General features: G+C 38.2%; 1 protein-coding gene across 6 annotated transcripts; it reads right to left on the reverse strand.

Moving 5' to 3' along the window:
* Positions 1–1,924: 1,924 nt before the first annotated feature.
* On the reverse strand, positions 1,925–19,115 carry LOC106870598 (ribonucleases P/MRP protein subunit POP1). 6 transcript variants are annotated; one of them, XM_014916727.3, is made up of 8 exons: positions 18,702–19,115; positions 16,124–16,215; positions 14,454–14,638; positions 12,251–12,493; positions 11,401–11,488; positions 9,543–10,310; positions 8,791–8,934; positions 1,925–2,987 (listed from the first exon to the last, which is right to left on the reverse strand). In XM_014916727.3, exons 2-8 carry the CDS (start codon positions 16,200–16,202, stop codon positions 1,996–1,998), a joined length of 2,499 nt encoding a protein of 832 aa, XP_014772213.1. In that variant the 5' UTR covers positions 16,203–16,215; positions 18,702–19,115; the 3' UTR covers positions 1,925–1,995. The 6 variants fall into 6 exon arrangements, with proteins under 6 accessions (XP_014772213.1, XP_014772211.1, XP_089213770.1 ...); XM_014916725.3 differs by having other exon boundaries at positions 16,124–16,219; positions 18,702–18,829; XM_089357644.1 differs by having other exon boundaries at positions 16,124–16,219; positions 18,592–18,703.
* Between the last annotated feature and the right edge of the window lie 6,947 nt (positions 19,116–26,062).

The raw sequence follows: 26,062 nt of genomic DNA on the forward strand, positions 1-26,062 counted from the left end.
TCTTCTTCATTTTCTCCTTCCTTTCACTTATGAATGAGCAAACTACCATATTCTTTAACCTTTCACATTTTTCAAGTAGCTACTGTCTTGGAGTTTCTCCAACAATATTTTTCTTTGAATGATTTCATTTCTTATCTATGTATGGGATTCTCAGGATATTTCTCAAGCATTTCTGATGGAAGGCATCCAACATTTTGACTCACATGAATCACCATTGATAGTACAATGGTACTGCACAAGTAGATCATGATATTAACCCTTTAGCATTTAAACCGGCCATATCCAGCCCAAACATTCCGTTTTATGTTCAAACCAGCCACTCCTATCCTACAATGTCATTCCAAAAACATGTGATCACATGATCAAAATCTCAAAACTAAGAGATAAGGCATGATTAAATGAAAACAGTGCGAATAAACAGGCATATTTATAATGGGATAATGTCCAGTGTGTTTACAGACAAGATTGTCTACATTCGCTAAAACACTGTCACCATTCCATTTCTGCATTTGACAGTGGTTCCATTTCTATTATCACACAGAACACTGTCAAAGTACATCTTTGAGAGCCTGCTCTTCAACTATCAAGGTGGGGTTTCCTGTTCCTTGGCTGGTCTCCATAGTCATGTTTCTCTGCATTCATTATCAGACCAGTTTTCTTTGCTACTTCACTTAGGCACCAAGTCAGCTCTCTCAGACCATCTCTAGATCCTAATGACGATACAACAGCATCAATAAAGTCCAAGACAGCAAACTATCTCTGATTTTTTCATCAGATGCCAAATTTAATACTGTCAACTACCTTTCACATGAGGAAATCCATGGTTTGTAGAAAGAGAAACAGCAACAAGTCACAACCCCAGTGAACCCCCATAGCAAAATCAAACTATCTTGTTTCCATTTTACCATCTTTACACAGTAGTCAGACATAAATGCTTCTGAAGTTTGCAATGTGGTGCTCTTTGATACCATAAGTTTTTGCAATACTCCATTAGACATTCTCAATGAATGCTATCAAATGCCTATAGACAATGGTCACAGGAACTCCTACACTACTTGATAATATCCTATATTGAGATGATAGCATGACCACTGTTGTCTAAATCCTACCTGTTCTTCCCATAGTCTTGCATCATGAAGTCACCATAACAGCCATTCTTATAAGCAACCAGATACTGTATAGCTGACGAGTATTATATTAGCTTGTACTACTGAGTTCAATATCTTTAAGAGTAAAACACACCCAAGATAGATTAGTGAGATAGTGTGTCTTTTATGCTATAAAATACAGGCACAGATATGGCTGTGTGGCAAGAAGCTTGCTTCCCAACCACATGGTCTCAGGTTCAGTCCCATTGTGTGGAACCTTGGGCAAGTGTCTTCTACTATAGCTTTGAGCCAACTAAAGCCTTGTGTGTGGATTTGGTAGACAGAAACTGAAACAAACCCATCATGTGTGTATATACATATATAAACACACCAACACTGGTTGTCAAGAAGTGGTGGAAGACAAATACAGATATATATATGATGGGGTTCTTTCAGTTTCTGCCTACCAAATCCACTCACAAGGCTTTGATCAGCTTAAGGCTATAGTAGAAGACACTTTCCCAAGGTGCCACACAATGGGACTGAACCCGGAACCATGTGGTTAGGAAGCAAGCTTCTTACCACATACCCATGCCTGTACCTAGAACATATATAAACAGGGCTAATTAAGTTATTTCTCCATAGATTGAAAACTGATGAACAGCCTTTCTCGATTTCTAAAACTTATTTCTCATCAGAGGTGCTCACATCAATTTCACCAAATCCAATGTACATTAATATCATATCAATATTGCTGCAGCAGTAAAAAAACAACATATATATTCAAAATGCAAAGTGTAAAGCACATTTGTCAGATATATATAACCAAAAATATGTTTATTAAAATGATGTTTATTATTTTTCTTTTTTTTTTATAGATTTAGAAAATAAATTGGAAGTGGTTAGGTTAGGAAATAATAGATAATTTAGCATAACGATAGTCTAATGATTTAATACTTCTGACCAAAATTATCGATTTGGAATTTGGTAACAGCTCTTCCAAACCAACTAAAGAACAAAATCCAATGCCAACACCAGAAGCCTTTAAAAAAGAGTATCTCCCTGTTGTAAGAAATCCAATAATCTTTCGTGATGTACTTGACAATGGAAGTAACTGACCCGTCCCATTTTTTAGTTGGGCTTCACACAATCTTGATGGCTTTGTTATTTTCTTTTCTTCACATTCTTTGCTCTCTCTTTTGACTTTGTGTAGTGGTTCTTTAACATCTGCTGCTTTCTGAGATTTCAGATTTACAAGATCCCTTTTCAAGGGCACACAAATCATTGAACAGTGCTCTGGAACCCCTTTAGATATCATTTCTACAATTACTGGTACTATGGCCTGCTTGTAAAAACCATCTCCAACAAAATGTTTTGAAATTTTCAATTTGGAATCATTAGTAGATGATATTAATCTACTTAGAGCAATTAGTTTTTTACGGTCTCTCAACACACAAAACTTCTGAATGATGTCTTTATTTAGTCCTTGTACCAAGGAAAGATAATCCGTATAAAAAGGAATGGGAATGCCAAGCCGCTCAAAATTGGGTCGCTTACTTGGTGGTCGTTGCATATAAACCTCCAGTTTGTTTGTTTGTATCACAGACATTTCAGCAAGTCCAGCATCTGTATCGGGATAGTCAAATGGAAAATATAACTCCCCTACTTCTAATGATGTCCGATAGGCTTCAGAAAGAGCACCCACCTGAGCACCTTGATACACTAGAGCTATCCAAAATGCCATTCCCCATCCAGCCGGAAGTATGATGTCACAGCCGTTTCCAAGCCGAGGGTTTGCAAAAGTAGACTTACAAGGCTGATGTAATGACTGTATTCCTGGTCTCTGAATTAAAAGCATTGGAATTCGAGATGAAGAATCTAGAAGATGCAACTGATAACCTGAAACAGAAAATATATAAATCAATATTTTTCTAAAAGCCATTTTAAAATGTTAGCAAAAATTTATATTTTAAGCATAGAATACATATGACAGTTCAATAAAAACACACACAGTCTGATGTATGTAAAGTAATGGTTGTATGTGACTTAGAAGTTTCTCAACTATGTTGCTTTGAGCTCAATCTCACCGCACAACACCTTGGCTTTTTTCTTTATAGACCTAGTTTAACCAATACCTTGTGATGGAATTTCATAGATGAAAACTGAAAGGTGTGAATGTGTGTGAACATTTAGAATCTGCACTGAGCTGCATACAGAGAAAATTAAATCAAGACAATCATAAAGGAGAATGGAGGATTATACATCTCCAAAAATTTATTTATTGAAGCATTATTCTCCTCAAATTCCAATCCAACACGTTTCTGCTAGATAAGTGCCCTAGCATCCTTTGACACAATTTTAAGAGAATTAGAGAATTCACTGGTAGGAACCTAATAAGCACAAATAATAGAACTAACATAAATAGTAATGATATGACTGGTTATAACAACAACTACGTGGATATGTAGAATATAAATATGTGTCTCCCGGAACCCATCTAGTGGCCTTGGCCATAGTCTCCCCTACATTTGGGTAGCGCATAAAGTTTGAGTAATGTTTGCAGGTTGTAGGTACTGTTTTGCTTATGAATTCTTCCAATTGCAAGTTTTCTTTTCAGGTACACGACACTGCTTTTCCCCTTCCCAGGCTACAGGCCCACACCCCCAACACCCATACTGTTAGGATTGGCACTCTCAACGTCGGCACGCTGAAAGGTAGATCTGGTGAAATTGTTGAGATGCTTGAACGGAGACGCATAGATATGTGCTGCATCCAGGAAGTAAGGTGGAGAGGAGGTTCTGCGAGGTTCCTCACAGGCAAAGAACACAGGTACAAGATTTTCTGGGCAGGGAACACTGACGGGGTCGGGGGCGTAGGAATACTTCTAGCGGAGAAATGGGTGGATAAGGTAATCGAGGTCGTTAGAGTAAGTGACAGAGTACTTAAGATTAGACTAGTGCTTCATCATAGATTAGCTACTGTCATCTCAGCCTATGCACCTCAACCAGGGCTACCAGATGGTCTGAAAGACCAATTCTATGACACCCTCTTGCAAACTACCTCGTCGACGAGTGACAGGGACCTTCTCTTTGTGGCTGGAAACTTCAATGGTCATGTCGGACGTCATGCTGGAGGCTTCCATGGCATACATGGAGGCTATGGCTTCGGTTCCCGCAACGAGGAGGGAACCAGACTGCTGGAGTTCTGTGATGCAACCGATCTTATGGTCTGCAATACCAACTTCAGGAAACCTGCCAGTCACCTAGTCACCTACCGCTCCGGCAGACACTCTAGCCAAATCGACTACATCCTCGCCAGAAATAGGGAAAGAGGGCGGCTTATAAATGCCAAAACCTACCCTGGCGAAGAATGTACCCCACAACATAGATTAGTAGTTAGCGACTTTGGGATCAAGGCAAAATGGGTGCCCAGAATTAGACCGGCTTGGAGAAGAAGGGTGTGGAAGCTTAAAGACCCTGCAAATGGACAGAGACTTAGAGACAAGTTACTTGAAGCATTTAACGAAATAGAAGGGGATATAGCATCATACAACGTGGAAGACAATTGGAGATTTCTGCGGGACAACCTGTTGAAAGCCACCGACCAGATCTGTGGCTGGTGTAAGGTCCCCTCTCGACCCAGAATAACGTGGTGGTGGAACAAGGAGGTAGACAGGGCTATTAGACAAAAGAAACAGGCTTGGAAGGACTGGAAGAACGGTGGTAGCAGGGAATTGTACCAATGTGCCAGAAGGGAGGCTAGGCGACGGGTTTATTTAGCCAGAGGGGAAGCAGATAAGAAAAGATTTGCCAATGTTCTGCACCGTGAGGACCAAAGACTCGAGGTATTTCGTGTTGCAAGACAGTGTAGGAGAGAAAATAGTGATGTTGTAGGAGAGAAATGTGTTCGCATGGATGATGGTACGCTTGCACTAAATGAGGATGCAAAGAAAGAGGTCTGGAGATGCCACTACGATAGATTGCTTAATAAAGAGAATGAATGGGAGGAAGAGAGCCTGCCGTATGTCGACCCAATAGAGGGATCAGCTATCCGAGTTGATAGTACCAGGGTAGATAAAGCAATTAAGAGTATGAAGACCGGGAAAGCCCCCGGCCCATCAGGAATCACTGCAGAGATGCTCAAAATATCTGGCAGTGTTGGCTATAGCCTAGTCACTCGTATTACGAACCAGGTGATACACGAAGGAGTCATACCCAATGACTGGTGTAGCAGCATCATAGTCAACTGCTACAAAGGTAAAGATGACGCTTTAGATACAAATAATTACAGAGGCATCAAGCTGTTAGATCAGGTTATGAAAGTTACAGAGAGGGTCATAGCCCAACTAATTAGGGAGTGAATCAATTTAGATGAGATGCAGTTTGGGTTCGTGCCAGGTAAAAGCACTACTGATGCCTTATTTCTAGTGAGACAGCTGCAGGAGAAATACCTAGCCAAGGATAAACCTCTGTACCTGGCTTTCGTTGACATGGAGAAAGCCTTTGACAGGGTCCCCCAATCCCTTATCTGGTGGTCAATGAGGAAACTTGGGATAGAAGAATGGCTAGTGAGAGCTGTGCGAGCCATGTACAGAGATGCTGCCAGTAAGGTGAGGGTTGGAAATGAGTACAGCAATGAATTCCGGGTAGAGGTATAGGTCCACTAAGGTTCCGTCCTCAGCCCCCTCTTATTTATCATAGTCCTCCAGGCAATCACAGAGGAGTTCAAGACAGGTTGCCCCTGGGAGCTCCTCTATGCTGATGACCTTGCCCTAATTGCTGAGTCACTATCAGAACTAGAGGAGAAGTTTCAGGTGTGGAAGCAAGGTCTAGAATTGAAGGGCCTTAGAGTCAACCTAGCTAAAACCAAAATCCTAATAAGTAGGAAGGTAGATAAAACACAAACCCCTTCAGGTAGATAGCCCTGCTCAGTATGTAGTAAAAGAGTAGGTAGTAACTCTATAAGATGTACCCGGTGCAAGCTATGGACACATAAGAGGTGCAGCAACATCAAAGGCAGGTTAACTAGAAAGTTAGTTTTTGTTTGTGGCAGATGTTCAGGTGCAATAAAGATTGTAAACAAACAGGAAACAACTTCTATCTCATTCCAGGGTGAAAAACTAGAGGTAGTCGATAGCTTCCGCTATCTGGGCGACCAAGTTAGTAGTGGGGGTGGGTGCGCTGAAAGTGTAGCTGCTAGAATAAGAATAGCCTGGGCAAAGTTTAGAGAGCTCTTACCCCTGCTGGCGACAAAGGGACTCTCACTCAGAGTAAAAGGCAGACTGTATGACGCATGTGTACGAACAGCCATGCTACATGGCAGTGAAACATGGGCTGTAACTGCTGAGGACATACGTAAGCTTGCAAGGAATGAAGCCAGTATGCTCCGTTGGATGTGTAATGTCAATGTGAATACCCGTCAGAGTGTAAGTATCTTGAGAGAAAAGCTGAACATTAGAAGCATCAGTTGTGGTGTGCAAGAGAGACGACTGCGCTGGTATGGACATGTGGTGAGAATGGATGAGGATAGCTGCGTGAAAAAGTGCCACACCCTAACAGTTGAGGGAACCCGTGGAAGAGGTAGGCCCAGGAAGACCCGGGCTGAGATGGTGAGGCAAGACCTTCATACATTGGGCCTCACCGAGGCGATGACTGCTGACCGAGACCTTTGGAAATGTGCTGTGCGTGAGAAGACCCGGCAAGCCAAGCAAGATCGTTGCCAGTGCCCCTGGACTGGCTCTTGTGCGGAGGGCACATAAGATGCACCATTTTGAGCGTGGCCGTTGCCAGTATCGCCTGACTGGCCTCCGTAGGATTTTCAAGCGAGATCGTTGCCAGTGCCCCTGGACTGGCTTGTGCGGGTGGCACATAAAAGACACCATTTCGAGCATAGCCGTTGCCAGTATCGCCTGACTGGCCTTCGTGCAGGTGACACGTAAAAGCACCTACTACACTCTCTGACTGGTTGGCGTTAGGAAGGGCATACAGCTGTAGAAACTCTGCCAAATTTAGATTGGAGCCTGGTGTTGCCATCCGGTTTCACCAGTCCTCAGTCAAGTCGTCCAACCCATGCTAGCATGGAAAGCGGACGTTAAACGATGATGATGATGATGATGATTCTAATAGGATACTATTTGGCTAACAGTAGTAGTGAAAACAATAGTGAACAAGCAAAAGGGAGGCAACTAAGCCCAAACCACAGTCATAAATAAAATGAACTGTAGCACACCTAATCTCTATATATAAAAGTGAAATGGCCAAAAGTTGTATGCTTGCGTGTCTCATTTAGCTGTTACGCAGGGTTCGTTGGCAGTAGGCGTGCTCGGATGGCGGCGAAAATTTACAGGGACATGTAAAATGAAGCGAGGAAGCGACTGGACTAGATTAGAAATCATCTCAAAAGCTGTGGTTACTAGGGCAACAAAACCCAGACTTTGACAAGTGCTTGTTGTTTCTCTCTTTCAGATATCACCGTCTTCCTCGATCTCTCTCTTTCCTCCCTTCCCTCCACTTTCTCTCTATAACGACGTTTGGCAGCTTCCACCTTCTTTCCCTCTCTGTCACTCTTTCTCCCACCCCGTCTCTCTCTTTATGTCTGTGTGTATTTATAGAGAGAATGCATTGACAGCCACAAAAGTTTAAATATTCCCGCCACAGGTCTTTTAGAATGGTGAATTATTATCGCCCACCACCACCACCACACAATCATGATAACATATTATTAATCAGATATTTGTGTTAATTTATATATATGTGTGTATATATATTATATATAAATATATATATGTGTATACAAATGTATGTGTGTGTGTATATATATATAATGTACTTATATATATTTAATGTGTATGTGTGCATATAATGTGTGCATATGTGGTCAGATTGAGCTGAAAATATGCACACCTATGTTAAAAGTGCTGGCGAGTTTGCTCAATTGAAAGGCATGGCCTCTAAGGCAAAATTCCTCATCTTTTAAAATGTGGCCCAAGTAGACCCAAATGAAATCGGGTTATAATAACCAAACAAGTAAAACAATGAAAAACTATGCCATTTTAATCCCGAGCAAGGCCAGATATCTCTGTAAGTCTACTACATATTTGTGAAAAGGGCAGACATTGTCTCACAAGCAGTTGTGCAGGCAAAAGTGTTAGTAAATGTGGTCGGATTGAGCTGAAAATTTGCACACCTATGTTCAAAGTGCTGGTGAGTTTGCATGGCAACTTTGAATTTGCTCAATTGAAAGGCAAAATTCCTCATCTTTTAAAATGTGACCTGTCTAGACCTGAATGAAATTGGGTCATAATACCAAAACAAGTAAAACGATAATAAACTATTTTAATCCCAAGCAAAGTCAGGTATCTCTGCTATTCTAATATATATTTGTGAAAATGGCGGACGTTGTCTCACATGCAGTTGTGCAGGCAAAAGTGTTATTAAATGTGGTCGGATTGAGTTGAAAATTTGCACTTATTGAATTCCTCGACAGCCAACTACATCCTGAACTTCTACCTCATGACCTTAGACTGAAGGTTGGTGTTCCAGTTATGCTGCTGAGAAACGTAGAACCACCAGAACTATGCAACGGTACGCATCTGATCATCCAAAAAATTGAGACCTTAATTCTGATGACAACCTACGCCAGCATGCAAAATGAATGATAAATAATGATGGTATGATGATGAATTTTAAATAGAAAGCGCTACCTGGAATTAGACTTTCTGAGATCATCTTGTTGAATTCCTGCTCTGAAAGTTTGGTTTTTTTAATCTCAGTTCTGATCGCTTCATCCCAAAGAGGAGATGTAGACAATTCTGGTGATGCTTCTATAGATTGGTCGAGTTCATGTGCTGTAATATTGAAAAAAATTTTTTTTTTAAATGGCAAGACAAAGAGAAAAATGTCAACTGTGTAATAACTAAGCTTTATAGGCACAGGCATGGCTGAGTGTTTAAGGTGCTTGCTTACCAACCATGTGGCCTAGGGTTCAGTCCTGCCGTGTAACACCAGGGGTAAGTATCCTCAACTATAACCCCAAGCCTTACAAAGCTTTGTGAGTGAATTTGGTAGATAGGGACTGAAAGACGCCCATCACACACTTGCATGCGTGTGCTTCCTCATCTTGGTATTACATGAGAGTTTTATACAAGCATTACTGTCACACAAGTGATGTCATTCATTTCCAATCTCCCTTGAAAACATGTCTGATCATAGGGAAATATTACATTGCTTCAAAACTTACGAGGTTTGGAAACAGGAAAGGCATCCAGCCATCGAAAAATCTACCTCACTGAATTCTGTCTGCCCCATGAAAGCATGAAAAAGTGGATGTTACAACAATGATGATGATGAAAGTCTATTTTCTATTATCTACTTCCAGCACAACATTACTATGTTCTGAAATGAAAAGTAGGTGCAAAACTCATTTTTTGCAAATTTAATAATCTTTAGTACATACCTTCTAAACTGGGCTCTGCCCGTTGTTTCTTGTGTGGTAATCGGAATCTTGGGTCCATAACTGTCAAACCCAGTATCCAGTGCTGGGGCAATTCTGTGGGTACATAAGCTTCACCTAGTCTCTGCCAAAGTTTCATTTTGGTTTCATGTGACATCAAACAATCTTCAGAATTAAAATAAGAGTGCCACCAAGGACTCTCTGGTGAGTCACTTGATGTTTTATTAATTGAACTCACACTAATAGCATTGCCTAAAACTTTCAATGTCAATGGTCCAGTTAAACGAAATCGAACTAATTTGTCTTTCAAAGATTTCAAGAAGACTTGACTGGTATTGGTAGCTGATCCAGATGAATAACCATTTGAAAGTTTAGAAGAGACTTTCTCTTTAGTGCTTGTAGCATTCAGTGTCTGAGTGGCTCGATGAGGTTTGCTTGATGTTTTAATTTTTGGTGTATCCGATGTTTTATCAGTAACAGTCTCAAAGATCTTATCTTCTGGGGTAGAAATAACATTTTGGAATACCTTTATGAGTTCCTGCCAAAGTAAAGTATAACAAGATGGATGGCACCACAGCCAGAGATATCGAATATTCTCAGACTCTGCAGTATCACAAGGTTCTTGGCTTGAGATGCTGTCTTCTGTAGAAACAGGCTTCCAGAAGAATGTTACCAAACCAATAGCATCAAATGGGTATTGGTCATACTTGTATAAAACAATACTGCCTTCTCGGCTTCCATTCAAATAACATTTAGCACCAATACCAGGACCTATAAAGAGAAATATGAATGGTAAAACCAATAAATATATCTGCATAAATTAGACTAAACGTATTTAGGAAATATCTAGTTTTTAATTATGCATGAACTGATATTTACAGCTGTATAAAGAAATGCCAATCTCACAGAAGTGGTGATAAGTGACCGAGACTTTCGGTAATTTGCTGTGCTTGAGATGACATGTCAAACTAAGTGAAATTATAGCCAGTGCCACCAATACATAAAAAACAACCATGCCAGTGACATGTAAAAGGCACTTGTTACAGTCTATGGAGTGGTTGGCATTAGGAAAGGCATCCAGCTGTAGAAACCAAGCTGAAACAGACACTTAGGTGCAGCTTTCTGGTTTACCAGTTCCAGTCAAATTGTCTAACCCATGCCAGCATCGAAAATGGAAGCTAAATGATGATGATGATGATCTAACTTAAAAGCTTCCGGAAATTAATAAAAAGTTTTCCATTTTTCTCCTCTTAATCATACATAAAGTGAAAGAATCATATTGTATATGCATATATGTGTGTGTGTGTGTGTGTGTAGATACCTCATCTTGAAATGGCATGATACAAGCAGTGTTGTTTGTTTCATTCTTCTGTGGAAGCATGCATTGATCGCGAGGAAATATTATTTTGTTTGGAAACAGTTGAGAGTTGACAACAGGAAAGGTATCTGGCTGTCAAAGATCTGTTTCAAAAAATTCTAACACAAGGAGGAGGAGGAGGTACTGTTTTGTTTACTAAATAGAATTCTAAAATTGATAGCACATAAAAAGCACTATCCAAATGTGATCGATGCCTGGACAGTCTGACTGGTTCCTGTGCCAGTGGCATGTAAAAAGCACCCACTACACTCTTGGAGTGGTTGGCATTAAGAATGGCATCCAGCTGTAGAAACATTGCCAGATCAGATTGGAGCCTGGTGCAGCCACTGGCTCTCTAGACCTCAGTCAAACCGTCCAACCCATGCCAGCATGGAAAACGGACATTAAATAATGACGATGATGATGATGATGTGCATAATGCAAAGTTTAAAAGCCAGATAATCTTAAGTTAATAAATACTTCTAAAAATGTTACCAAACTTACCTGTTGCAGGAGAAGAAAGATGAGAAAACCCAAGTGTTATCTCACTTTGAAGACCACTCACTTCAATGCAACAAAGAAAAGACACATCCTAAAATATGAGAGGTTGAAAAAGAGAGAAAAAAACCCCCAGAAAAATATTAATAAATCCACCACTACTTGTCTGAATAAATGTAGTTGTTAATAGTGTCAAAAACAATATATTGAAAGAGTAAATATGGAACTTATACATTTAGTAAAGAATAAACTATGAAAAAACAAGTTATAAATAATTTGAAGTTTACTTACAAGGTTTGAGTCAGCTGGAAGCAAGAGCAGAAGACACTTGCCCCAGGTGCCACACAGTGTAGGACTGAACACAAAGTTATGTGGTTGGGAGGCAGCCTTCTTAGCCACAAAGCTATTAGCTTTGGTGAGCTTCGGGCTATGGTAGAAGACACTTGCCCAAGGTGCCACACAAGACTGAACATGAACTTATGTAGTTAGAAAGCAAATTTCTTAACCACAAAGCTATACCTGCACTTATTGGCTTTAAGTAGGCTGGGAATATAATAGATACTTGTCCAGAAGCCATGCAATGGGACTGAACCCAAAACCATGTAGTTGAGAAACAAACTTCTCAATCACAAAGCTATGCCTATGCCAGTTGTGGATGTTAAAATAGTGAGGATCATCATCATTATCATCATGCTACCAATAAAATATCTAGAATTGATTTTTATCCTCATTTAAACGTGGATGTTCAGTTAGAACAAACTACTGCAGTAGTTACCATGAGAAACTATCATATTAGCTTTTGGTGCACAATGCACTCTTGTTTATGTTTCAAATGTTTACCAAATGGTATACCAACCTGTAATAAGCAATATTTCATAATAGAGTTGTAGGTCCTTCGATTAGTTTTGCAAGTGGGTTCCTTAGCTAAATGGTATCCCCACTTTTTAGTCATATGAAAACGCTTGGCATGCCAAATGTGAGTTTCAAGCCAAACTTGTTTTCTTTTACGGCGATTATAGTCAGCTAGCAGATTATTTGTTTGTCTGCGATGCTTTCTCGATGGTGGTCGACGTAGGCGTTTATTCACCTGGTTCTCGTACTAAAATGAAAATAATCAGTACAGGAAACTGGATTAATAAATCTATTATATATACAACATACTTAATCATATTGTATTTTAGGCAAAAAGCCAGTAATTTTTAAGTGAGGGATGTATATATGAAGGGGTGTTGAAAACTTCCTGTCTTTGGGTAAAAGAAAATACAAGAAGATCAGTTAATTACGATTTTATTCAACATATTCCCCCCTCAGATTCACACTTATTGCAGTAGTCCTACAGTTTTTCTAAGCCCTGTAAAAAAAACTTGGAAGATTGGGCCTCCAGTCAGGTCTTTCATGATACCCTTAAAGCCAGGAACTTTACAGCACCCCACTGGGTGGAACTGAGTGAGCACAAAACCACACGGTTGGTACTTAGCCATACAACCTTACCTTCGCCTATGAACAATTGATTTAGAAAACTAGATTAATAAATCTATTATATATAATAACATTCTTAATCCTATTAAAGTATTACATAGGCATCCTTTGCTTAGCAGAAGCATTCAGTTCATGAAAATCTTTCTGTACGGTGGCGTTTCATAACATATTTTCCAATGACTTACGTTTTTACTGACTTTCAAGAAACGTGCAATCAATGGAGAATAGCTTTCACTTTACAGAACGACATGTTATAAGAAGATTTTTCAGGAGCACAATGATTCCACAATGCAGAAGATGCCAGCATTTGTATTAATTCATGTAATATGAATAAATATGTTGAACAGCAAGACTTACTGTTGGTAGAAATATTTTTAGCAATGCAAACATGAAATATGTCCCATTCCTGAGAAGAGTAATTTCTCTGAACCTGCCAAGTCCTCATCCATTTTCATCAAAGATGATGAAAACTGTAAACAACCACCACCCTCACACTTGAAGTTTTTATTTTGTGTCAGGTTTTTGAGTCAGCCCAATTTACACTGTCAGCAAGACAGAAACAAGTTTCTTATTTCTTTATTGCCCACAAGGGGCTAAACATAGAGGGGACAAACAAGGACAGACAAAGGGATTAAATCGATTACATCAACCCCAGTGTGCAACTGGTACTTAATTTATCGACCCTGAAAGGATGAAAGCAAAGTCGACCTCGGCGGAATTTGAACTCAGAACGTAACGGCAGACGAAATACTGCTAAGCATTTCGTCCGGCGTGCTAACGTTTCTACTAGCTCGCTGCCTTAACAGAAACAAGTTTCTATAGAAAGGGGAATTACCAGGGCAATAGGCATCAAATTTTGGTTGCAACAAGCTGCCAAATACCTGTTATAATTGAAACCTATCTTAAAGTCATTTTTCTGTGTCAGAATAGGCTTCATAAACCACTATCAACTAGACAGACACGAATTACTATGACAAAGAGAACTTCCAAGATGACAGGCATCGTATTTTAGTTACAGTGAGCTGCCAGATACCTCATATGAGGGAGTGCTGAAATGTTCCTAGCTTTGGGTAAAAGAAAATACAGGAGGATCAGTTAATTATGATTTTATTCAACATATTCTCCTCACAGATGCACACACTTATTGCAGCTTTCCTTCAGTTTTTTAAAGCCCTGTAGAAAAACTCAGAAGGTTAGACCTCTAGCCAGGCCTTTCATAGTACCCTTAACACCAGGAACTTTTCAGCACCCCTTCGTATATGAATGTTTGTAAAAAATCAGTATAAATTGGTGCATCAAGTTATGTCCCTTTGTTTAAAATAACGTAACTTAGCCATTCAATATATAGATATCGATAAAATATATACAATGCTGAAATAAGTCGTAGGGTTGATTTAATTAACTAAAACCTTTGAGAGCACTTCACCAACAATGTTCCAGTCCCATGGCTAAACCCACTGGAAGACTACAAAATGGTCAGAGAGGTAATAACACTGATTATAGTAGGTCTGTCTGCTTGGCACTGACCATGGACAACATGACAACAACCATTACACTACAAAAATATGGAGAACACAAACCTGCTTTTTGACCAACTGCCGAAGACGCCGTGGCCAACGTCTGATATCATGACTCATGGCTCGTCTGTTCATGTGTTTGGGTAGAGTCTCCAGTACCATTTTGTTCACTGTTTTAGTCTTGACATGAAGGTTTAAACTTGCAATTTCTTGAGCCCGAGTTTCAGCATATCGAACAATGTTCAAACCTGAGAAATATAAAACAAATATTATTTCCGTCATTATCAGAATAATTGACAATGGTTTTGTAATTTAAGCACAAGGCTAATAATTTTTTAGGTTAAGGGTGTATATGTAATCTATACACAACCAGCTTCTTTCAGTTTCTGTCTGCCAAATCAACTCACATATTTTTGGTCAATCTGGAATTATAGAAGACACTTCTCCAAGGTACTACCCAGTGGGACTGAGCACAAAACCGCTTGGTGGTACTTAATAACACACCCATGACTTTAATAACACATCCATGCCTATTAACTATAAAATTATTGAAGTGAAGTACAACCAGTGCCTGTGTTGACTGGCAGTATCACCTTCCCAAAGTACATCAGTTTCAATATACAGTTTCACATCAAAATTTTTTAAAATGACACATTTCAGTTACATACATTATACATATGTTTAAATACTAAATGTCCAGGAAAGCTGTTATATTTCTGATATAAGGGGTATTTTTATAATGTCCCATCATTAAACAATAGTTCATCAGAGTTCAAATGTGTTTGGAATGAGATAAATACCATTATCTATTTAAAGATGTTAAGCTAGCAGAATTAAGAATAATAAGAAAAACTGCATTATAGCATTTGTTCTGGGTCTTTACATTCCGAGCTCAAATTCTGACACGGTCAACTTTGCCTTACAGGGTTGACAAAATAAAATGCCAGTCAAGCATCCTCCCCTGAAAATTGCTAGCCTTGTGCCTAAATTACAAGCCATCGTTATTATTCATTTAATCCTCTTCTTCTCAGTTGGAGAATCAGACCAGTTCTTAGTGACTCTCAGTGCTTTGCTTCATGTAAAATCCAGTTCTTTCTGCTTATCTTGAACTGTTGTATGCCATGTATTTTTTTTTTGCTTTCCAAATGGCATCCATCTTAATAGCATTTCTTTTGGCGCTTTATGTTCTGAGTTCAAATCTTGCTGAGGTCAACTTAGTTTTCCATCTTTTTGCAATCAATAAAATAAAATATCAGTCAAGTACTTGGGTTAAGGCTACCAACTTATCACCTCCCCTCAAAATTGCTAGCCTCATACCAAAATGAGAAAGAATATTATGAGGATAGTAAATTGACAGAATCAATAGTGCATCAGTTGAAATGCCTAACAACATTTCTACCAACCCAATACATACTGACAGCCTTGTCACACTGTATATCCCTGAGAACTACGTTAAGAGTACGTGTCTGTGGAGTGCTCAGCCACTTGCACGTTAATTTCACGAGCTGGCTGTTCCGTTGATCTGATCAATTGGAACCCTCGACGTCGTAAGCGACAGAGTGCCAACAATACATATTGAGTTCAAATATTATAGAAGTCAACTTCGCCTTTTGTTCTTTCTGGGTTGATAAAATAAGGTACCAGTCAGGTATTGGGGCTGATGTATCATTTAACACTTTCCCTTCAAAATTGTTGGTCCTGTGCTAAAACTAGAAACCATTAATTATACTTACTTGAAGGCAATACAAAATCTGATTGATTTCCTGCTTCAACATTAGAAAACTTTCTCTTCCTATCATTATTGTCACACATTTTGATCAGCTATCTATCTGAAACAAACAAATAATAAAAACAATAATTCGAAATGTGAAAAAAAGTTACTAGAAACAAATAATAATGCAAAAAAAAAAAAAAACTGAACTTTCAAATGAACTACTGTCTTCAGCATCAACAACCTGATGGAGGAAGACATATATACAGAGCTGGCTGGATATTTGCGGGTAAACTTCAGCAGGCCATAAACAGAAGTAGTCCTAACAAAAAGCACACCATGCACTATATTTCAACTTCCTTATTTCTCTTTCAGATGTAATGAGAGCATCAACATGGAACATCTCAATTTGATACAGGAAATGAAACGGTTCAACATGCTTAAGGTCAACCACAGCAACTCATAGACTGCAAGCTTCTTGAATATAGCAAGATCCTTTATACTTCAGATCAAGAAAGAGCTGGAGACCTCCAACAAAGCTGTATCATCCGTGGCCTAAAGAAAGAAACATTTACAATAATCAGATGTTGTTAATATGGCTGAAATTGTCCAGTAGGGCAGGTAAAAATCATTAATGACAACCCCAAAGGGTTGACGAGGACCATCAACAAGCATCTTAAGGTGGAACAGTCTGCTATTACGCTTCAGGGCATGAGGACATCAACAAGTATTATGTGATGAGAAGAGTTCAGTTCATGAATAGCAAGACCTAGATGTGTGTGATTATGTGACATTCTTCCATCACCACCCCAGCATCATGGACATCCATACTTTGAATCCCTCGGACTGCTACATTTGACGTGTCATTGGCAATGGAATGAACGGGTAGGTGTTCCTGCACTCCTCTCGCCCTACGGTTCACAGGATTCTTTGAGGGCTGCCATGGTGAGCGAAACCAGCTGATTATTAACATATAATTGCTCCCATAGCCCCGTCAGCACAACTACTGAGGTTGAGAGTGGTTTTGTTGAATGGTCTATTTCTAGTTGAATACATGCCATTTTGACTGAGAATTTTTTTTTCTACTTTGTTTCTTTGTTTTGTTTTGGAGTGGCCAGATACACCTTGCATAATGCACAAGGGGCTAAACAAGGACAGACAAAGGGATTAAGTTGATTACATCGGCCCCAGTGAGTAACTGGTACTTAATTTATCGACCCTGAAAGGATGAAAGGCAAAGTCGACCTTAGCAGAGTTTGAACTCAGAACGTAACGGCAAATAAAATACCGCTAAGCATTTCGCCCGGTATGCTAACATTACTGCCAGCTCGCCGTTTTGTATAATATTTCTGACAGCATTACCAAGAGAATAGTTTAAACCAAGCATGCACAACTCTTTTCAAGAAGCAGACCTCATGAGTCAGGGCTCATCATTAGGTGGGCCACACTACTAAAAAAAAAAATGGCAATTTTTCGTTTGGTATGCTACTGAAAGACTGCGGGCCGCAGTTTACCCAAGACTAGTTTAAACCAGTGCTCTGCAACTAGTATACCACGGCACACTGGTGTGCCACAGTGTAACCTGAATATAATTTTTTTCCCTATACTTTTAGTTATATTTTTAGTTCAGGTGTGCTACCGAATTTTGAAACGAATATAAGTGTACCGCAAGTGAAAAAAGGTTGTAGAGCACTGGTTTAAACAGACAGCTCAAAATAAAGGTAATTTTTCAGATTAACACCCGCACGATCTTCACAAGGGTGTTAGGGTGAGGGTTTTAGGGTTAGTTTTAGGGTTGGGTTAGGCTTAGAGGTTACGGTTAGGGTTTTAGGGTTTGGGTTATGGAATTCCGTCCCTAACCGTAACCCCCTATTGAAGATCGTGCGGGTGTTAATCTGAAAAATTACCAAAATAAATATCTATTTCAGTGCCACTGCTGTTCTATATTAAAGAACCACGAAGTACACCTCACCTCCATCTGTACCAGAAATTATATAATGGAGGAATGTTTATGTAGACAGGCATATGTATAAACTCATACATAATATATGTTGTGTACGTATAGATATGTGTGTGCTTGTAAAATCCACATGTCTCTATGTACAAGAGTTAGCGACATAGTTCATTGATAATATTGTAAAAGAAATGTCTAGAGTACTTCAGTCGCTTCCCACTGACCAATGCCACTCACGTGTAACTTGTTTTCACGAACAAAATAGTCCTTATCTAGTCGAGCGACCACACAGCAGCTACATCTCCTTCAAATAATACCTCTACACAAACGAAGGCTCACACATTGAACGATGTGCATAAAAAGACGGAATGGTAACGGCTGGAAAACTTTTTAACCATAGGCCTGTTCAATTACGAATGTATGACCTAAACAAGAAGTTACGTTTCACAACATTAAACAAACAAAAACAAGGTGGTTCGTTTTCATAAACTTTAACAAATGTTAAATATAAATAAACAGGAAATAATCGTTGACACCTAAAAATTAAAGCCGATATTGACTTGAAATTGAGCAATGCTCATCGCTAGCAGGAAGAGAAATAGAGAAAAATGTAAAATAAAATTCTAGAACACATGTTTGAACTCACGTGGTAAAAATGTAGGCTTGAAATGAGAACCTTTTGTTGGTAGGGAAAAAAAGTGACAGTCACCGAGTGTGAGAAACCGGTGTCAATCAGCAATTGCTTCCTTTTGTAAAAATGCTTTTCAATTGATATATAAATTGATACAAGGATTATTGCTCTAATTGAGCAGATCAATGAGCGAAGGTATTCTAACCATGACCGTCCGGCTTCCTTTTTTTGTTTTTCCTTCAGACAATATGTTGTATCAAGGATTACATTAACTAATGTATCTGTCCTTTAAGGCAGGCCAGAGGAATAAGAGGCACTTATCCCTCATAAAGTAAATGGGGAAAAAAATTAATAAATGGCGAATATAAAAGAATTTTGATAGGCTTGGTGGGAATGTCTATAACCTGGCTTCCTTTTTCTACAAAAAATAAAAACATCTCAATAATCAAAACAATATTTTTTTCAACATAAATAGCTAAGAGAAATAACTCAGGGTAATTAGTGGTATGAATATGGACAATAAAGATTAATGAAGGTATATTAAATACCATAAATGGTAAAGTCTTGATTTATTGAAATTTCCTTCTCTTCAAGTGGTAATTGTGGCCAACTCTGAATGGGAATGAGAGATAACTTCAAGAATCAAGAATTCTCTGAAATTAACATGCTGTTAAAGAAACAATTGTCTGTCAGGAGACTGGAGAACAGTATTCAAAAGTCTACACTGGAAGAGATTATGATGAAGAACTGTGTATTCCATCCCATGTAGTTGTGACTGAAAATAAAGGTGAGACAAGCTGTCACCAAAAGGTGTAATGGGAAACTTAACGACAATCTAACGTATTAATTTCTTGATTTACTTATATTAGAACACAGCATCCCCAATTTATGTTTGTTTTTGATATATTTTATTTACATTAGAGACAAGAAAACTTTCTTTGTGTGTCTTCCAACCAATTGGGAAGTTCGGCTTGACCTTCCATGACTTCTGTCTCATAGCTCATCCACTTAACTTCCCAATATGAGGCAAAGAAAGGTCATTCTAGCCAGTTATATTGAACTTTTTCACATAGATGAAGATCTCATTTTAGCTCTCTGAACTTTCAGCTGAGTGAACCAAAGTTAAAAACAAGGCTTTCCTCGCCTCATCATAACTTCAACATAAGAGAACTAATTAGTTCACTCTTGTTGAAGGAAGGACAATGTAATAATAGTGTGGTGTTGAGGGGGTGAGTTACACATATGGGTTGTGGGAGGAGGAGTACCTAAGTGAAGATGATACAAAACCAAGCAACACCAAGGAGTAGATAGCTAGTGTGGTATCAGTTGAAAAGGAAGAGAGGAGACAGCTTATCTAACAGCTTAGAGTTAGCACTTGCTGGAGGCTAGACTTTTTTCTGACCCTGAAGAGATGGGACGGTCATTATTGTAGAGTTTATGCTATGTCAAGGATATATGATTGCTCAGAGAGATCATGAGCTGAGGTGATGCCCACCATTTGTAGCAACACTGAGGGTTGTAGTTACATACTGTTTATGTTTAGAAGGTGAAAATGAACAATATGTTTGTGATTACAATAATTGTATGTTGCTGTTGAAGGATACAAAATTTGCTGTAGGCTGTTTTCAAGGTCTCTGTTCAAGAAATTAGTGTTGGTTTGGCAGGAGGTGCCTAGCTTACATGCAGATGATGCTTGGGTATGGAAAGTCAAGAAGGAATGAAGAGTAGGGTGGTATCATCTGCATAGGAGTCTGCATTGTTAAAGGAGATGCTATAGGAAGAAGGGTGTGAGAGAAAAAAAAACAGACCTTGGAAAACAAGTTGATAGAGTGATGGTCAGTAAGTGTTTTATCAGTACACAAAATGATCATATGATCTAACAGTAAGTCACTGATCCAGGAGATGAAAGACAACAGAGTACAAAGGTGGGTAGATTAACAAGAAGTTCACATGCCAAACATGGTCAAATGCTTTGCCAATGTCAAGTACAATAGCACTGATTTTACTAGATTTTTTAAGTTGATGCTTATTTCCAATTTCTATGGCATTATAAGGCTCTTAGACAAACCATTTCTGGATATGCTACTGTCTGTAACAGCGAATCTTCTAATATAAACTTCTTTCACATGTAGGATGCTTAAATGAATATTAAATCAATCCTAGTTGTTAACTTATACTTTTTTTTATCAACCTGGATGGATGCAAAACTCTTCCCTTGCATTCATCTTTAAAGCTGCTTGTTGACAAAGTTTCTAAAAAAAACAACTTACACTTTGGTCATCAACATCATCATCATCAATAATCTTAATAAATAAAAGTGTATATGATGTCTGGTGAATTTATGGAAAGAAGTCCCATAAAACTCATCAATTTAGTTAAAAATGGAGAAGACAAGTTGTTAGAATATATAAAAGAATAAATAAAAGTGTATGTATGTCTTCCATTTTTATTCATAATTTTTTTAAAAGTAAGAAGGGTGCTAGTTTCTGACAAAGAAGCAAAAGTTCTATCACTGAAATTTGAATATCAAAAACAATAATTATTATGTAGTGGCGCAAAATTATAGCCGCCATTGAGGAAGTACTATTCTGCGCACGTGCAAGGGACTTCACCACCGGAAGCCCCTCGAGTACGCATGCATAGTAAAACTAGTACTTAATGAGTTGTTTCACTTCTTAATCCAGTTGAGCGACAGACCTTCTACGTGATAACTTCTTGCTTCTCAACGAAGCACTCTTCACCACGATGCCTTCGATGGTGATAGCTACTTGCTTCTCTGGCAGGCATCAAGGAAGCTCTTAACTTTCCAATACCAACTACAACTTAATCAACGGCTGCTAAGCTGAGTGACACAGTATTTTTATAACCAAGCATCATCAATAATAAAACTTATTTTTATTATGTTGTTGAATTGTTCTACTGTTCCTTAAGATATATTTATGTTGAAAGGTGATAGAGAGAGACTAAAGTCTCCATTACAACTATTCAAACTTTTACAGTTATATATCAAACTTTAAGAATGTCTTACATAATTTATTTTCTGTCCCACTCAAAGAATTGCTGTTTTTACTTGAAAGCCCCAGATTTTCCAAATTGCCACATAAACATTTACTAACATAACCAAGTGCACCAACTGTTATTGGTATAAATGTAAATTTATAATCAAGGCAAAGGAACTGCAGGTTTCAAAGCAGTAGTCCATAGATAATCTTCTTGTCCATGTTCACATCTGAAGGGTAGCGAGCTTCTATGACTCAGGTGTTCTCAGCCATTTTTTTTATCTCTGGACCCCTTTTATTATTATTTTATTTTGGTGGACCTCCATAGACATTCAAGGTAATCTTCCAGTTTTGGGAGGTAAAAAAAGTAAATAAGAATACAAGGGAAATAACTTAACGTCTTACTAGTATTATCCGTACTCTCCCCACCCCACCCGTTCACGAGCGCGCATTCTTCATATTCGTTCACAGCAAGTTGTTTTACACCTATTACACTAATTTATTTTTGAGCTCGGGTCAAACTCTTTAGTTTGACTGTTATTTCCCTATACTGGAAGATTACCATAAGTTGTGCAGACGGTACTATGATATTCAATCTCGTGTGTGATTTATATATAAACAGTTAACTTCAATCACGTGTGTGATTTTATTTATAAACAGCTAAAAAAAAAACAAAAACATTTCAGAGTAGTACGGATAATACTAGTAAGACGTTAAGTTATTTCCTTTGTATTTTATTTACTTTTTTTACCTCCTGAAACTGGAAGTTTACCGACATTCAATGCTTAAAAACTAGTTTTATTGAAACTTCTTTCAAGATTCATCATCATCATCGTTTAACGTCCAGGCTCCAATCTGATCTGGCAGAGTTTCTACAGCTGGATGCCTTTCCTAATGCCAACTACTCTGAGGGTGTAGTGGGTGCTTTTACATGCCAGTAGCAAGAGGGCAATCAGGCGGTACTGGCAACAGCCATCCTCGAATGGTGTTTTTCATGTGCCACCTGCACAGGAGCCACTCCAGTGGCACTGGCAACAACCTTGCTCGAATGTTGTTTTTCCCGTGCCACCAGCAATGGTGCTTCTATTTTCTTTTTAACACATTAACTTGTAAAATGTTAGAGGAAGAAACCTAGTTGTTTCTTGCAATACATACAACTAAAGCAAAATTTTTTCAAGGACCCTTAAAATACTGTTCTGGATCCCTAATTTATTATTTTGCTGTGTGAACCCCCAACAATCTTATATGGTCCCAGGTTGAGAACCACTGCTCTACATGACTTCCTTTCTATCCCAAGTAACTATATCAGGCCTGTTACGTTTGCTCTTGGTAGAAGTTTTTATGGCACCCAGAAATATTTGCCACTCTATTTTTGTCACAGAAATATGTTAAAAAGCCTAAGTAAACACTGTTTAATGATTCCTGTCTCTAAAGAATCTGATACATCTTTGTGTGTTGTGCAGGGATGTTATGTATTATCCATAATGTGATAGGAAACATTAACCATTTACAACTAATCTAAGGTTCTATTTAGCAAATCATTTCAAAATGACATTGTGACCTTTTCCAAACAACCTGCTCTGGTTTCTGATAAGCAACTAGTAGTTTACAACATTTGCCATTAACCCTTTGCTTGTCATAGACCATATATTTTCCCCCTCATACCCTATATTATAATTACTGCAATGTTTTCTTTACAGTAGCAATGTATTATTGTAAAACAGTTTCAAATATAATGCTAATTACAACAATTATAAATATTAAAGAAGTCGCTGACTACATGCTTCCAACCCATCAGGTTTGCATGCTTCAGCACCTTGCCATCGCCGCAGGACTTCGAGATAAAAAAAATATATATATATATACTAAAAATGAAGAAAATACATACTAAAAATAAGATAAATATATACTAAAAATAAGATAAATATATATAGGAAAAAAATTCACATGTCGAGCAGAGGTCCGCAATGCCTGTGCTGAGTTTTAGGTCCAGTGAGGCTTGCACAACACCTCATAGACCCTCTCCACTTTATTGACATTATCCAAAGACAAACCGGAGCAAGATGTCTGGTGCCAATATGAAAGAAGTAATTTCTAATATACAAACATTTTTTTTTTATATGTGATCAGAATTGTCACAGTATGAAATAAACTATCTACATTGTTTATTAGCTATCAGTGCACTGCATCCTTCAGAGGTTCCAGGCTTCCTAAAATTCTTCAACACTACTCTTGATGCGTCTATGCAGCCTTTCCTCTTTATGACTCTCTTAATGCTTACTTTTCATGTTTTACTCTGTGTACTGAGCATATACTTCAAGCTTTCATTGCTGCTTTACTTAATTTATATGCTTGTTTTCTGACCCCTCTTTTAACCTTTTCTGATGATTTGTAGTACACCTTGTTGTGTGTTGGTACTCTGTCGCTTACGACATCGAGGGTTCCAGTTTGATCCGATCAACGGAACAGCCTGCTCGTGAAATTAACGTGCAAGTGGCTGAGCACTCCACAGACACGTGTACCCTTAACGTAGTTCTCGGGGATATTCAGCGTGACACAGTGTGACAAGGCTGACCCTTTGAATTACAGGCACAACAGAAACAGGAAGTAAGAGTGAGAGAAAGTTGTGGTGAAAGAGTACAGCAGGGTTCGCCACCATCCCCTGCCAGAGCCTCGTGGAGCTTTAGGTGTTTTCGCTCAATAAACACTCACAACGCCCGGTCTGGGAATCGAAACCGCAATCCTATGACTGCGAGTCCGCTACCCTAACAACTGGGCCATTGCGCCTCCACAGTACACCTTGATACTATATACAATAAGCTCAATATTATTTTAATATATATTTAATGTGATGAGTTCAATAACTTTGATTAATCAAAATTATACCTGTATCAGATAAATATTATTGCATATATTTTTCCCCAATCATTCTTTTAAGCCATTGTAGCAGATTCAAAAGCAAAGTGCTGGACAACCATTTGAATGCCATGTTGAGATCACTATAGTTTCACATGATCAGCCAATTAACCGACCAGTCAGCATTGAGCCATTACATGATTTGACTTTCTAGAACCTTCTAATGCAGTGGTTCTCTAACTGGGGTCTGCAGTCCTCTAGGAGACTGCAAAGGGATGCTGAAGTATCATGAAAATGGGGTGGCTTGAGATAGTTAAGTTTTAAAATTTCAAGACTTTCAATTTTTCGCATGCAATCATCCTTTTTGACGTTGGCCTCAAAAACCCACATCGCTCCTACACACTCATTTGCTAATCCCACTTGTACAGCAAGTGTGATTAGCTGATAGAAAATATGTGGATATTCAGTAGCATTTAAACTCAGAACATAAAGACAAATGAAATGCTGTTAAGCATCAAATCTTGACACAAAGCCAGTAAGTTTGAGGGACGAGATAAGTCAATTACATCAATCCAAGTGCTTACTTGGTACTTATTTTACCAACCTCAAAAGGATGAAAAGCAAAATCAACCTCTGCCGAATTTGAACTCAGAATATAAAGACAGACAAAATGCCCCTAAGTATTTTTCCCAGTATGCTAACAATTATTCCAGCTCACCATACTTAATAATAAGACCTAAACATGCTCAGAATTGTCATTGTCATATATATAATGATATATATATATTGGTATGTAATGATACATATATACAGTGGTATGTAATGATATATATATATATATATATATATATATATATATATATATATATATATATATATATATATATATATATATATATATATATATATATATATATATATATATATATATATATATATTGGAAACAGGTGAGTGTTGGGCAACAGGAAAAGGCATATGGCTGCAGAAAATCCACTCCTGTCCAACCCATGCAAGCATGGAAAAGTTGATGTTAAAATGATGATGATGGTGGTGGTGATAAATGTATGCATGTTTATATGTGTGTATGTATATGCATATAATTTTGATTTTTAGAACGTAACAGTAGCTTTGGAAAATTTATGGTGCACTGGCAGTTAACCATATACTAGGTCACAATAAGTGGTTCATGCAGCTAATACTATGATTGTCATTATTTCTTTTTTTCTTCTTTCCTCCTCCTCCTCCTTTTCTTCTGTTCCCTCCTCCTCTCTAAAGAAAGGTCACAATATATCTTTTAAGTGACACACTCAGTTTTTTTTTGTTTTATTGCTGTTGTTATTTATTTGGAGGATAAGAAGTAAAATGATATTCTGTTTCTTTTTGAAACCTGATTCCAACTGATAAAGAATCTATGCAAATGTTAGGACCATTTCTCAAATTGCCAGTTTTTTCCTACAACTGAAGTGTTTGAGTTTATACTACACAAATATAATTCCAATTTGAATTTCTTTTTATGCACC

This window comes from Octopus bimaculoides, chromosome 9 (genome assembly GCF_046866305.1).
Source record: "Octopus bimaculoides isolate indiv1 chromosome 9, ASM4686630v1, whole genome shotgun sequence".
Classification (NCBI taxonomy): Eukaryota; Metazoa; Mollusca; class Cephalopoda; order Octopoda; family Octopodidae; genus Octopus; species Octopus bimaculoides.